Raw genomic sequence first — 11710 nt, 5'->3', positions numbered from 1 at the left:
GACATTACTCTGCACAAGACCCTGACTCATATGCTTTCAGTATATTGACTTGTTTCAGCATACAACGTTAATTTGACATAGTGCTGTTGCCACTGTATCCTGATTTAAATTGAATCCTTGTCTGACTTATGATTTTGTTTTGAAGTAGAATGTACAGAAATTAGCTTTTAATATAAAATTATTTGTGTGATTATGTTGCATAAAAATTTAGTTTTAAACAGGTTTGTCACTGTAAACTATACTGATTTCAATATATTGTAATCCCCCTTTTTCCACAGATATTTTCAATTTGGTGCCTTTTTTATTTAGGGTTTTTTTATGAGAACAATCAACTGGAGGCTCAGGCAGTGACACAATGCTAAGAGACAGTACACAGATATGGCCCGAAACTTCAAACCACTCGAGCCTTTGTGATAATGATCAAGAGGATCTGATCTTTGAGGACTATGACAACCTGGACTCCAGGGTTATGAACTTGAGCAATCTTCCTACATCGCTATTTGCTTGCTGCGTTCATGAAACAGTCTATGAAGATGAAAATCAGAGGGTAAGACTCTAATGTGGAAGCAGTATATTATTTATTAAGTTTAATTATCCTAGTTGACAATGCCAAGAAGTAGAACAAAGGTTCAGCAGTGGTGAGGAATTGGAGAGGATGGGGTCTGAGAGCTTCAGGTAGGGTGGAGGGGGAGTGGCATTGTGTAGGGCGAGGGGAAGTAACCTTCTCCTCATGTCAAATAAAAAAATCTTTTAAATTTCTAACTTATTATCATTCCCTTTCTTTGAATATATATATCTCATGGGTTAAAATATTGAATTTAGTGCCACACCGGTATTCATTTTTATTAACTGCACACATAGATGCTCTTATAATAGTTCAATTGTCCTTTCCTTTTATTATTTAAATTCTTTCACTTCATCTAGGTGGCTTATAAATCTGGAATTGGGAATTACCTCAGTAGTTCCAAACTTGTGCTTCTTTCCTTTCACATCAATATCCTTGGAGCATGCAGATCATGTTGCCATTGAATTCCATCAGAATAATTGTACTGCTTCAATGTCACATCCAAACTTGTAGATAATGTGTTCCAAAAATGACTTTGCTAGAGTTTAATGTTTCCACATTTTGACTGTCAAATGTCTGATTGTGCCAGCATCTTCATTGTTCTGCCAATTCCAATGATCTGTATATATTCATTCCAGTATTCCTCTTATGTGTAAAGATTTCTTCTTCTTCAGAATATACATTAATGCACACTCCATCAAATACATAAATAAAATGTGTGCCAACAAAAAAATCAGCAAAGGTAATTTATGTTGAGAAATCAAATGTCCAACCTTGGGCATGCAATTGTTCATGAAGGAGGCCAAATAGATGTATTAAAGTGATCTTGGTCTGTGATGTTGCTTTAGCAACAGTAGTGATGGCTCGATCACTGGCTAGAATTCATTTTAGTTATGTATTTTCTCATGAATTTATGCAATTGATAATTTGTATCATCTGTCACACAGCCCTAGCCATTGAACCAATAGCTCTGATAAGCCTGGCATGAGTTGACTTTTCTAAGACAAGTGTTTAGATCAGAGTGGTGCTGGAAAAGCACAGCAGGTCAGGCAACATCCGAGGAGCAGGATAATTGATGTTTCGGGCAAAAGCCCTTCATCAGGAATAGAGGAAGGATGGCTCCAGGGTGGAGAGATAAATGAGAGGGTGGGGGTGGGGAGAAGGTAGCAAAGAGTGAAGTGGGTGGGGATGGAGGTGATAGGTCAGAGAAGAGGGTAGGGGAAGGTAGCAAAGAGTACAGTAGGTGAATGGGCGTGGGGATGGAGGTGATAGGTCAGAGGGGAGGGTGGAGTGAATAGGTGGGAGGGGAGATAGGCAGGTAGGACAGGTCATGGAAGGTTGGAACTGGGGTAAGGTGGGGGGAGGGGAAATTAGGAAATTGGTGAAGTTCACATTGATGTCCTGGGGTTGAAGTGTTCCGAGGCAGAAGATGAGGCATTCTTCCACCAGGCATCAGGTAGTGAGGGAGCGGCGGTGGAGGAGGCCCAGGACCTGCATATCCTCGGCAGAGTGGGAGAAGGAGTTGAAATGCTGGGCCACGGGGTAGTGGGGTTAATTGGGGAGGGTGTCCTGGAGAGATTCCCTGAAGCGCTCTGCGAGGAGGCGTCCAGTCTCCCCAGTGTAGAGGAGACTGCATCAGGAGCAACGGATACAATAAATGACATCGGTGGATGTGCAGGTGAAACTTGATGGATGTGAGGGAGGAGGTGTGGGTGCAGGTTTTGCAATTCCTGCGGTGGCAGGGGAGGGTGCTCGGACGGGAGGGTGGGTTGTAGGGGGGCGTGGACCTGACCAGGTAGCCATGAAGGGATGGTCTTCACGGAAAGCGGAAAGGGGTGGGGAGGGAAATATATCTCTGGTGGTGTTGTCCGTTTGGAGGTGGCAGAAATGTCGGCGGATGATGTGGTTAATGCGAAGGTTGGTAGGGTGGAAAGTGAGGACCGGGAGGGGGGGGGTTCTGTCCTTGTTACAGTTGGAGGGGTGGGGTTTGAGGGCGGAGGTGCGGGATGTGGATGAGATGCGTTGGAGGGCATCTTCAACCACGTGGGAAGGGAAATTGCTATCTCTAAAGAAGGAGGTCATCTGGTGTTGTCTGTGGTGGAACTGGTCCTCCTGGGAGCAGATACGGCAGAGGCGGAGAAATTGGGAATACGGGATAGCATTTTTGCAGGAGGTAGGGTGGGAAGAGGTGTAATCCAGGTAGCTGTGGGAGTCGGTGGGTTTGTAAAAAATGTCAGTGTCACGTCGGTCGTCATTAATGGAGATGGAGAGGTCCAGGAAGGGGAGGGAGATGTCAGAGATGGTCCAGGTAAATTTAAGGCAGAATTGGAGCAGAGGGAGTGGAGGGCTGCGCGTTGTGAGGGAGGGCTGACTGTAGAGAGTGCATTGCTGCGAGTGTGGAGCGGAGGATCCAGATAGAGAACCGTTTCTGGTGGTTTTGAATCTGTAGTCTGGAATCCAACAGGACAACCAGTAAAAACTGTGTTGGGTTGAATGTAGTCTGGAATCCGTGTGGGATCAGTTGGTTACAGAGGTGGCACTGAGGAAGCAAATGTGGCTTTGGTAGCGAGTCTGTTTCAGTACATGGTTGAAGAGCTTCAGGGCAGAGGAGATAACCTGGGGGTTGCAGTGAGAGAGAGACTCGCTGAGATTCTTGTGGAGAGAGGAGGAGAACTTCTTTAAGGTAGGCTTTTTCTAAGACAAGAACAACCAGTACTATTTTCCTGGCTTTGGGCTAGCAGACTAGGATATGCAGAGGAGGTGAGAATAGCAAGAACCATGTAGGAACACTTCTCTGATGTATTGCCACCATTCTGAAAATCTCTTGCAGGTGGATTAGTATGAGTGTCAGCTGAATTCTCAACAAAGGCTTGTAGGAAATTCAAGTAACTGAGACCACAATGATTGGTGATTTCTTTTTATTCTTGTCTCTGTTTATCTGTGTCAAAGTGTCATGATTCCCAATCCTCTCCTCACATTCAAGGACCCCTGCTCCATGAGTATAGTCTCCTAACAGCAGTTGGCATTTTATATTGGAACAGTGCATTTTTAAATTTCCATGCTGCCTTATTGCCATGGATATCCCACACGACTCCTTTTTCTGTGCCTCCTCCACACATGCTGTCTAATACACCCCTGTTGCTGTGGCACACTTTAAACCTAATGGGTGCCATGTTTGACCCAGCACCCCTGCTTTCACCACAATTTTATGTGGTTTCTGATGGCCTGCCTGCTGAGGGACAATTTACACCTTTACCTTGGGGGTGAATGTAGAATTGGGACTACACTGTAGAACTGGAGTAGGCTATTTAGTACATTGAGCTTTTTTTTTTAAAAATTTGTTGTGATTATGTTGATGTGTGACCTAACTCTGAGCTAAATTTTCATGTGGGGTGTGTGATATGCAAGTTGGGCCCTTGGCAACTTATGACTGTCTTGGGCCAGGAATTCGGTGTTTTTGTAAGAATGTAAGAAATAGGAGCAAGTTAAGCTTGAAAGATGTTGGAGGGAACCCTTGCCCTTGTATCTGAGTGTTAAGCATATGTGCTTAATTAATGGATCTGGGCTTTCTCATCTCCTGCTCCTTTTACCTGCTAGTATCGGTTGTGCTAAGAAACTGTTAAAGTACTTATTCCAGACGGCTCAGGGAATCCCTGGTGGACTCAACCTATAAGCCTCGCTTGGTTCATCCCGGAGATCATATTCTGGTAGTCTAGAATAATCTGACAGTTTAGTTTAAATTTATTTAGCTTTATTTATCAATGGCATCATTGTCATAAAATAGAATATAGATAATATAGTAATATAGATACCTGCAAGCCAGGTTTGAGCTAAGGTTCTAAAACCATTAAGGAGAAAGTGAGGTCTGCAGATGCTGGAGATCAGAGCTGAAAATGTGTTGCTGGAAAAGCGCAGCAGGTCAGGCAGCATCCAGGGAACAGGAGAATCGACGTTTCGGGCATAAGCCCTTCTTCAGGAATGAGGAAAGTTTGTCCAGCAGGCTAAGATAAAAGGTAGGGAGGAGGGACTTGGGGGAGGGGCGTCGGAAATGTGATAGGTGGAAAGAGGTCAAGGTGAGGGTGATAGGTCAGACTGGGGTGGGGGCGGAGAGGTCGGGAAGAAGATCGCAGGTTAGGAAGGCTGTGCTGAATTCGATGGATTTGACTGAGACAAGGTGGGGGGGAGGGGAAATGAAGAAACTGGTGAAATCCGAGTTCATCCCTTGTGGTTGGAGGGTTCCTAGGCGGAAGATGAGGCGCTCTTCCTCCAACCGTTGTTTTGTTGTGGTCTGGCGTTGGAGGAGTCCAAAGACCTGCATATCCTTGGTGAAGTGGGAGGGGGAGTTGAAATGTTGAGCCACAGGGTGGTTGGGTTGGTTGGTGCAGGTGTTCCAGAGGTGTTCTCTGAAACGCTCCGCAAGTAGCCGGCCTGTCTCCCCAATATAGAGGAGGCCTGCGGTTGCAGGAGGTGCTAAAACCATTAGCAGAGTACCGGCACCAGCTCTTTCCCCAAGAGCTCTCAGGCAACTCTCCTTATTGTTGCAAGCAAGATGTCTTTACACAGAATTTGGTACTAAAATTACAAAAATGCCACCTGTCCTTAATCAGATTAGCAGCAATAAAATGACAAAAGTTTGCAGAGGAAGAGAAGCTCATTGACAGGTCTGAGTACGTTTGACTAATCAAGCTACATGCACAAAGTGAGAACCCTTGACCAAGCTAAGCCAAATGGCCAGTTGCTTTTGCTAGTACATCATAATGAGAGACTTGTCTAAACTATGTGGAAAAGGTCATGAGGTAACCTCGCTCAGCTAACATGTCCAGTATCATTGTCCTCCAAAATGGCTTTTCCTTTTAAAATCATCTTGGATTCCCAGAATGCAAATTAAATTCATAACATTCCTGGATCTTGAGCTCCAGGGAACAACACACAAATATTCAATCCATGACAAGACAATGTTCATTTAAATCAAGCCTCAGAGTTGATCTTTCCACCAGCTTCTGTCCTGTCTGTCTCTCTCTATATGTAGATCGAGCCCTTCAGTCAATGAATGCAATTTACAGAAGAATGTTTTCTCTCTCTCTCATGAACATCTTCCAACCTCCTTACTATGTCAGTTTCAGCCTCTGTTTTCCCAGCCTGTAAGGGTAATCTGAGATTCACATTCCAGAACAGTCAAGATGAGGGAGCTGAGCTTCATAAATTCAAATCTGCTCAGTGTGGTATACATGAAAGTCTATCGGGATTGTTCTGTTGTTATGTGCATATTCCACTCAGCTTATTAAATTACAAAGTCTTTTGCAATTGGGTTTGAATTTGTTAAGAGTCTTTGATATAAACAGAAATCTAGTTATTCAACATCCAACTGTGAAATATGTGCAATCTTCCAGCCCCCGGTGTGAGAAGGAAGTACTGCCACTCATTCCACAAGTGAACAAATGTTATCACCTTATTTACACCAATTCATTGACACTAAGAACAGATGTCCCCAATTCTTCTGAACAAATACCCCCAGCCCCCACCCCACCGTGGTCAAGCGCTTTCCTGCATCTCCTGTCACAAATGTCTCACATGTAAGGCTACAAGCTTTCTCAAAACCATTGGTTTAAAAATTGAAAGAATAGACAATGGAGGCATATAGTTTCCTTAATAGGTATTTACTGATCTAGTGATCAATGGTATGCTTCCTCCTGATGATACCAAAACCAGAAGTGGGAATGTTTGGGTTTGAGAAATGTAACACTTGTAAGTGCACACAAGTTACAGAACTTCTAAGCTTGAGTCATAATTCCTCCAATTATCCCGACTTTTGCATTCACAGTCATAAGTAGGAATGTTAGAACTGGGAGCACGAGTAGGCCAATTGTCTCCTCTAACTTGTTCCACCATTCAATATAACGGTGACTGATCTGATTGTAGGCTCCACTCTACTGCCTTGCCTGCACCCATAACTCTTGACTCTACTGTCAACTAAAAATCTAACTCTGCCTTGAAGACTCCTCAGAAACATGTATATTTCAAATCAGATCACCTCCCATTCTTCTAAACTGCACAAGTATAGGCTCAGAATGCTCAGCCTTTTGTCTTAAAACAGCCCCTTCATCTGTTCTGATGAAGAGTAACCAGACTCAATTCATTAATTCTGCTCACTTCCCACAGTTGCTGCCTCACCTGCTGAGTTTTACTAATACTGTTTTTGCTTATCTTCATGCTAGGATTTAGCCTAATGAACCTTCTTAGACCTGTTTCCAATCTAATTGTGTCCCTCCTTTAGTAATGTAACCAAAACTGTACATAATATTCTAAGTGTGGTCTTATCAAAGCCCTGTACTACTATAGTAAGATTTCCCTATTTTTGCTGTCCATTCCTATTCCAATAAAGGCCAACATTTCTTTTGCCTTCCCAAATATTTGCTGAACCTGCATTCTAACATTTTGTGATTCATGTACATGCAGCATTTTGCAATTCCTCCATTAAAAAAAAACATCTGCCATTCTATTCTTCTTTCCAATGTGGATAAGGGTGACATGGTGGCACAGTGGTTAGCACTACTGCCTCACAGTATCAGGGACCTGAGTTTGAATCCACTCTTGTCAACTGTCTGTGTAGAGTTTGTATATTCTCCCCATGTCTGTGTGGGCTTTCTCCGGGTGCTCTGGTTTCCACCCACCATCCAAAGATGTGCAGGTCAGGTGAATTGGCCATGCTAAAATTGCCCATAGTGTTCAGAGATGTGTCGGGTAGTGGTCTGCATAGGTTATTCTTTGAGGTTCGGTGTGGACTTGAAGGGCTGAATGGTCTGTATCCACACTGTTGGGATTCTAACTTCACATTATATTCTACATACCAATTTTTTTTTAAACTTCACTTTATCATATCCCTTTATATTGTCTTTTATATCAATGTACCATGGAATCATCAACAAATGTGGATATCATGCAGTCAATGTCTTCATCCAAGTCAGTGATGTGGATTGCAAATAGATGAGCCCCACCCCAGTAGTGTTCATGTTCAACGTGGCTTACAAACAGAACTGAAGGGCAGGTGTAGATGCAGGTTGGTTAGAGGTACACCTTGGTTCCAGTTCATCTCCCAGAACTATTTCAAGTCCATCTAAAACTCAATCATCACTTGACACCACATAACATGGGGATTCATGTATTCTCCATTGCCAATCACTCATTGTCTGTACAGTCCTCAGGGGTAATGCAATAGCAATGGAAATTCTTTTTAATTGCAGGTTCAATAAAACTTGAAGCTTTGACTGTCTTTTTGATTCATTCATGGATTGTGCCATCCTTAGGTTGACCTTGACAAAGTGGTGGTGAGTTCCCTCCTTGAATTGCTGAAGACCCACTGAGGGGTTTTCCATAATTTTGACACAGTGACACAGAGCAAAAGCAAATATATTTCAAAGTTAGAATGGTGGCTGGCTTGGAGGGGATTTTCCAGGTGGGGATTTCTCCTCTGCTCTTTCCTTCTCAACAGTAGTGGTTGTAGGAACTTCAGTGAATTTCTGCAGTGCATCTGGAGAAAGCTGCACAGTGCTGCGACTGAATATTGGTGGTGGAGGCAGAGAATGTTTGTTTGCGGATGGGGTATGAAAGTTTTGAGCATTATTGAAGCGTCTGTTCTGATGAAGGGTTTATGCCCAAAATGTCAACTGTCCTGCTCCTTAGATGCTGCCTGACCTGCTGTGCTCTTCCAGCACCACACGTTTTGACTCTGATCTCCAACATCTGCAGCCCTCACTTTCTCCTGGAGCATCAGCAGCTGAGTTATTCACTACGGCCTTCCTAGCTTCTGATCAGGTTCTTGTAGCCACCGTATTTATATGGTGAGTCCAGTTCAATCAATGGCAGCCCCCAAGGATGCTGATAGTGGGGCATTCAATGATGGCAATGGAATTGAATGTTAAGGAGCAAGAGTTGGTTTTTCTTTTGTTGCCTATAGTCATTGCCTGACACTTGGGTGTCACGAATGTTACTTATCACTTTTCAGCTCCAACCTCGTTATTGCCCAAATTTTGCTTTATTTGGATGTGGATTGTTCAATATCAGAGGAGCAGTAAATTGTGCTGGGCATTGCACACAGTCATCAACAAACGTCCCCATTTCTGACCTTATGGTGGAAAGATGGTCATTAATGAAGCAACTAAAGATGGTTGGAATGAGAATACTATCCTGAGAAACCCCTGCAGAGATGTCCTGGAGATGAGAATACTGACCTATAACAACCACAGCCATCTTGCTTTGTGCTACATATGCCTCCAGACAGTTTTGCCAGGCTCCTTGAGTCAGTCAAGTGTTGCTGTGATGTCAAGAGCAGTCACTTTCACCTCCCTTCTGGAATTCATCTTTTTTTTCTGTATTTGAACCAATAGGGCAAATACTGGCTCTGGCATATATCTGGCTCTGGCAGAAATCAGGTTCAGTGTCCATGAGCAGTTATTGCTTAGCAAGTGCCACTTGATAAAATGTGATACCACATTGGTGATCCCTTCCATTCAAGACTAGATGTGGCAGGGCTGCAGGGCTTAGATCTGAGCCGTTGATTATTGAATTACTTAACGCCATGTATCACATGTTGTCTTGCATGGAAGTAGTCCTTTGAACCAGAGTGGATCTCTTGGCTTGAATGGAAAACTGGGAGATATGCTGGTCTTTAAGGTTGCAAGAATGCAAAGATTAGTACCTGAATGTTAAGGATATATACATCCAAAAGAATAGAAAGCCAGGTAAAGATAGAGGATGTAAAAATGGATAGCAAGAATTTTGCCAAATATTTAAAAAGCAGAAGGGAAATAAAGTGAGTGGTGGTCTTTAAGAGAATGAGAATGGGGAGTTAATAGTAGGTAATAAGGGAATAGATGAAAAGAACACATTTTGCTTCTGTCTTCATGATAGGGGATAATAAAATAGAAATCCCAGAAATAGTTGTAAATAAGGAAATGGAAGGAAGGAATTTGGTGAATTTACAATTCCAGGGAAGCAGTACTGAACAAAGTGATAGAATTGTTGGCTAGAAGGTTACTTATGGTCTCCACCCTAGGGTCTTGATGAGGTAATTAATGTGGCAGTGAATGGGTTTGTATTAGTCTTTCTAAGCTGGCACTTAGAAAAATTGAAGTTATCAGGAAGAATCAACATGGTTTTGTGAAAAGGAAATCATATTAACCAAGTTTTTGGAGTCCTTTGAAGGAGTAACAGGCACTATGGATAAGGGGGATTTTTATGTACTCTAATTGGATTTTCAGAAGGTATTTAGCAAGTTGGTATGTATCAGGCAAAGAAGCAGCACATGGTATAGAGAGCAGTGTACAAGCAAGGCTAGAAAAGTGGTTGGTTGGCAGAACATGAGATGATACATCAATGGGGCTTTTTATAATTGATGGGATGTAATGAGTAGAGTCAAGATTAGAGTAGTGCTGGAAAAGCACAGCAGGTCAGGCAGCATCTGAGGAGCAGGAAAATCGATGTTTCGGCCAAAAGCCTTTCTGTAGCGAGTAGAGGCCTGCAGGCTTCTGTGCTGGGTGTCAACATTTTACAATTTATATCAATGACTGAAATGAGTGGAGCAAGTGCATGGTAGATGAATTTCCAGTTGACACAAAGATGGATCAGAAAACATAGTATGAAGAGGACATAAGGAGATTGCATTCTGATAGTGAGAAGGCAAAATATGACAGGTGGAGTATAGTGTGGGGAAAAAATGTCTAATTGTACACTTCGGCAGGAAGAATACATTGATTACTATTACCTAAACAGAGAATGACTACAGAATTCTGAAGTGCAGAGGGACTTTGGTGTTGTGCATGAGTCACAAGAAGGTAGTATGCAGGTACAGCAAATAATTAAGGCAGCTACTGGAATGCTATTCTTTATTACAAGAATAATTAAGCATCAAAGTAAGGATGTTATGGTTTAGTTTTATAGTACATTGATGAGCCTACATCTCTCATACGGTGCACAGTTTTGCTACCCTTATTTAGGAAGGATGTAATTCCATTGGAAGTGGTTCAGAGGAGGTTTGTTCAGTTGATACCTTGAATGAGTGGATGGCCTAATAAGAAAAGATTGGGCTCCTTTTCACTGGAGTTTAGAAATGTTTGAAGGATATGAAATCTTTAAAATACTTGACAAATTGTAAATGGAAATGAGATTTCTTGTTCTGCATGAGTCCTGAACTAGGGGCCACACCTTCAGGATTAAGGGTCATCCTTTTCAGACAGATGAAAATTTTCTTTCTCTAAGGATTGTGAGCCTTTGAAGCTGTGCCTTAGAAGGTAATAGAGATGTCACCATTTAATATGTTTTTAAGTCAGGGATAGTGGAATTCATGTTAGGCAAGGTAATCAAAGGTGATTAAGAGTAAATGGAAATGTGGAATTCAAGACACAAAATGATCAGCCATGATCTTATTGGATGTTGCAACAGGCTCAAGGGCTGAATGACCTATTTTTACTTATAATTCTGATGTTCGTATTTATGTTCATAACGCCTTGAAATTGAAAGAATAGATGGTGTTACATTTCAGTTTAAAAACAGATTGCATCCTATTCATTCATTCATTGACAGGCAAATGCTTAAATTTCTTAATGCTTCTCAGCAGGACATTGTTTTTCTTCCCAAGTCAGAGCTGTCCGTACATGTCAATGAGAGAACCAAACATAACAGGAGATTTTTACCAACACGTTCTCAAATGTATTGTGGCAATTTCTCCACTGGAAAAGTACTCTCATGGCATTCAAAGCTGGTTAATGTGATGATCAACTTAACTTTGCAGGACTGAGCTCTTTGCCTCACTGTATTAAAAACACATCTACCTTACAGCATAGCATCTCATTGTGACATTTTGAGATGTTGCAGCATGTTGTACTTACTTGGCGGAATATCCCTAACTCCTCAGCAGGTTTCTCCGTGGTCATGAGCTGTTGAAGGAGTTGTGTTTTCACCAGCACACAAACAGCATAGGCAGAAATACAGCTTTCCTGTTGTCCTCATAAGTGGCTCCTTGGAAGAGATGCTTGAGATTCAAGCTGACCCACATAATGAAGGCGAAAGCAAGGTCTGCAGATGCTAGAGATTAGAGTCAAGATTTGAGTGGTGCTGGAAATGCACAGCAGGTCAGGCAGCATCCCAGGA

At 42.5% G+C, this 11710-nt stretch overlaps 1 protein-coding gene across 1 annotated transcript in view; it reads left to right on the top strand.

The window, feature by feature from the left end:
• The first annotated feature begins 301 nt into the window (after window positions 1-301).
• Window positions 302-11710, top strand: part of LOC122563653 (calcipressin-3) — a 152366-nt gene continuing 140957 nt past the window's right edge. The window contains exon 1 of the mRNA XM_043717672.2: window positions 302-547. Coding sequence (XP_043573607.2) covers window positions 356-547 — 192 coding nt within the window. The 5' untranslated portion in view covers window positions 302-355. The remainder of the gene's footprint in view (window positions 548-11710) is intronic.

This window comes from Chiloscyllium plagiosum, unplaced genomic scaffold (assembly GCF_037043375.1).
Source record: "Chiloscyllium plagiosum isolate Xiang-an unplaced genomic scaffold, Cpla_swu_hap1 HiC_scaffold_30, whole genome shotgun sequence".
NCBI classification, from domain to species: domain Eukaryota; kingdom Metazoa; phylum Chordata; class Chondrichthyes; order Orectolobiformes; family Hemiscylliidae; genus Chiloscyllium; species Chiloscyllium plagiosum.
The sequence above is the reverse complement of the archived record's forward strand: the minus strand, read 5'-3'. Positions and strand labels throughout refer to the sequence as shown.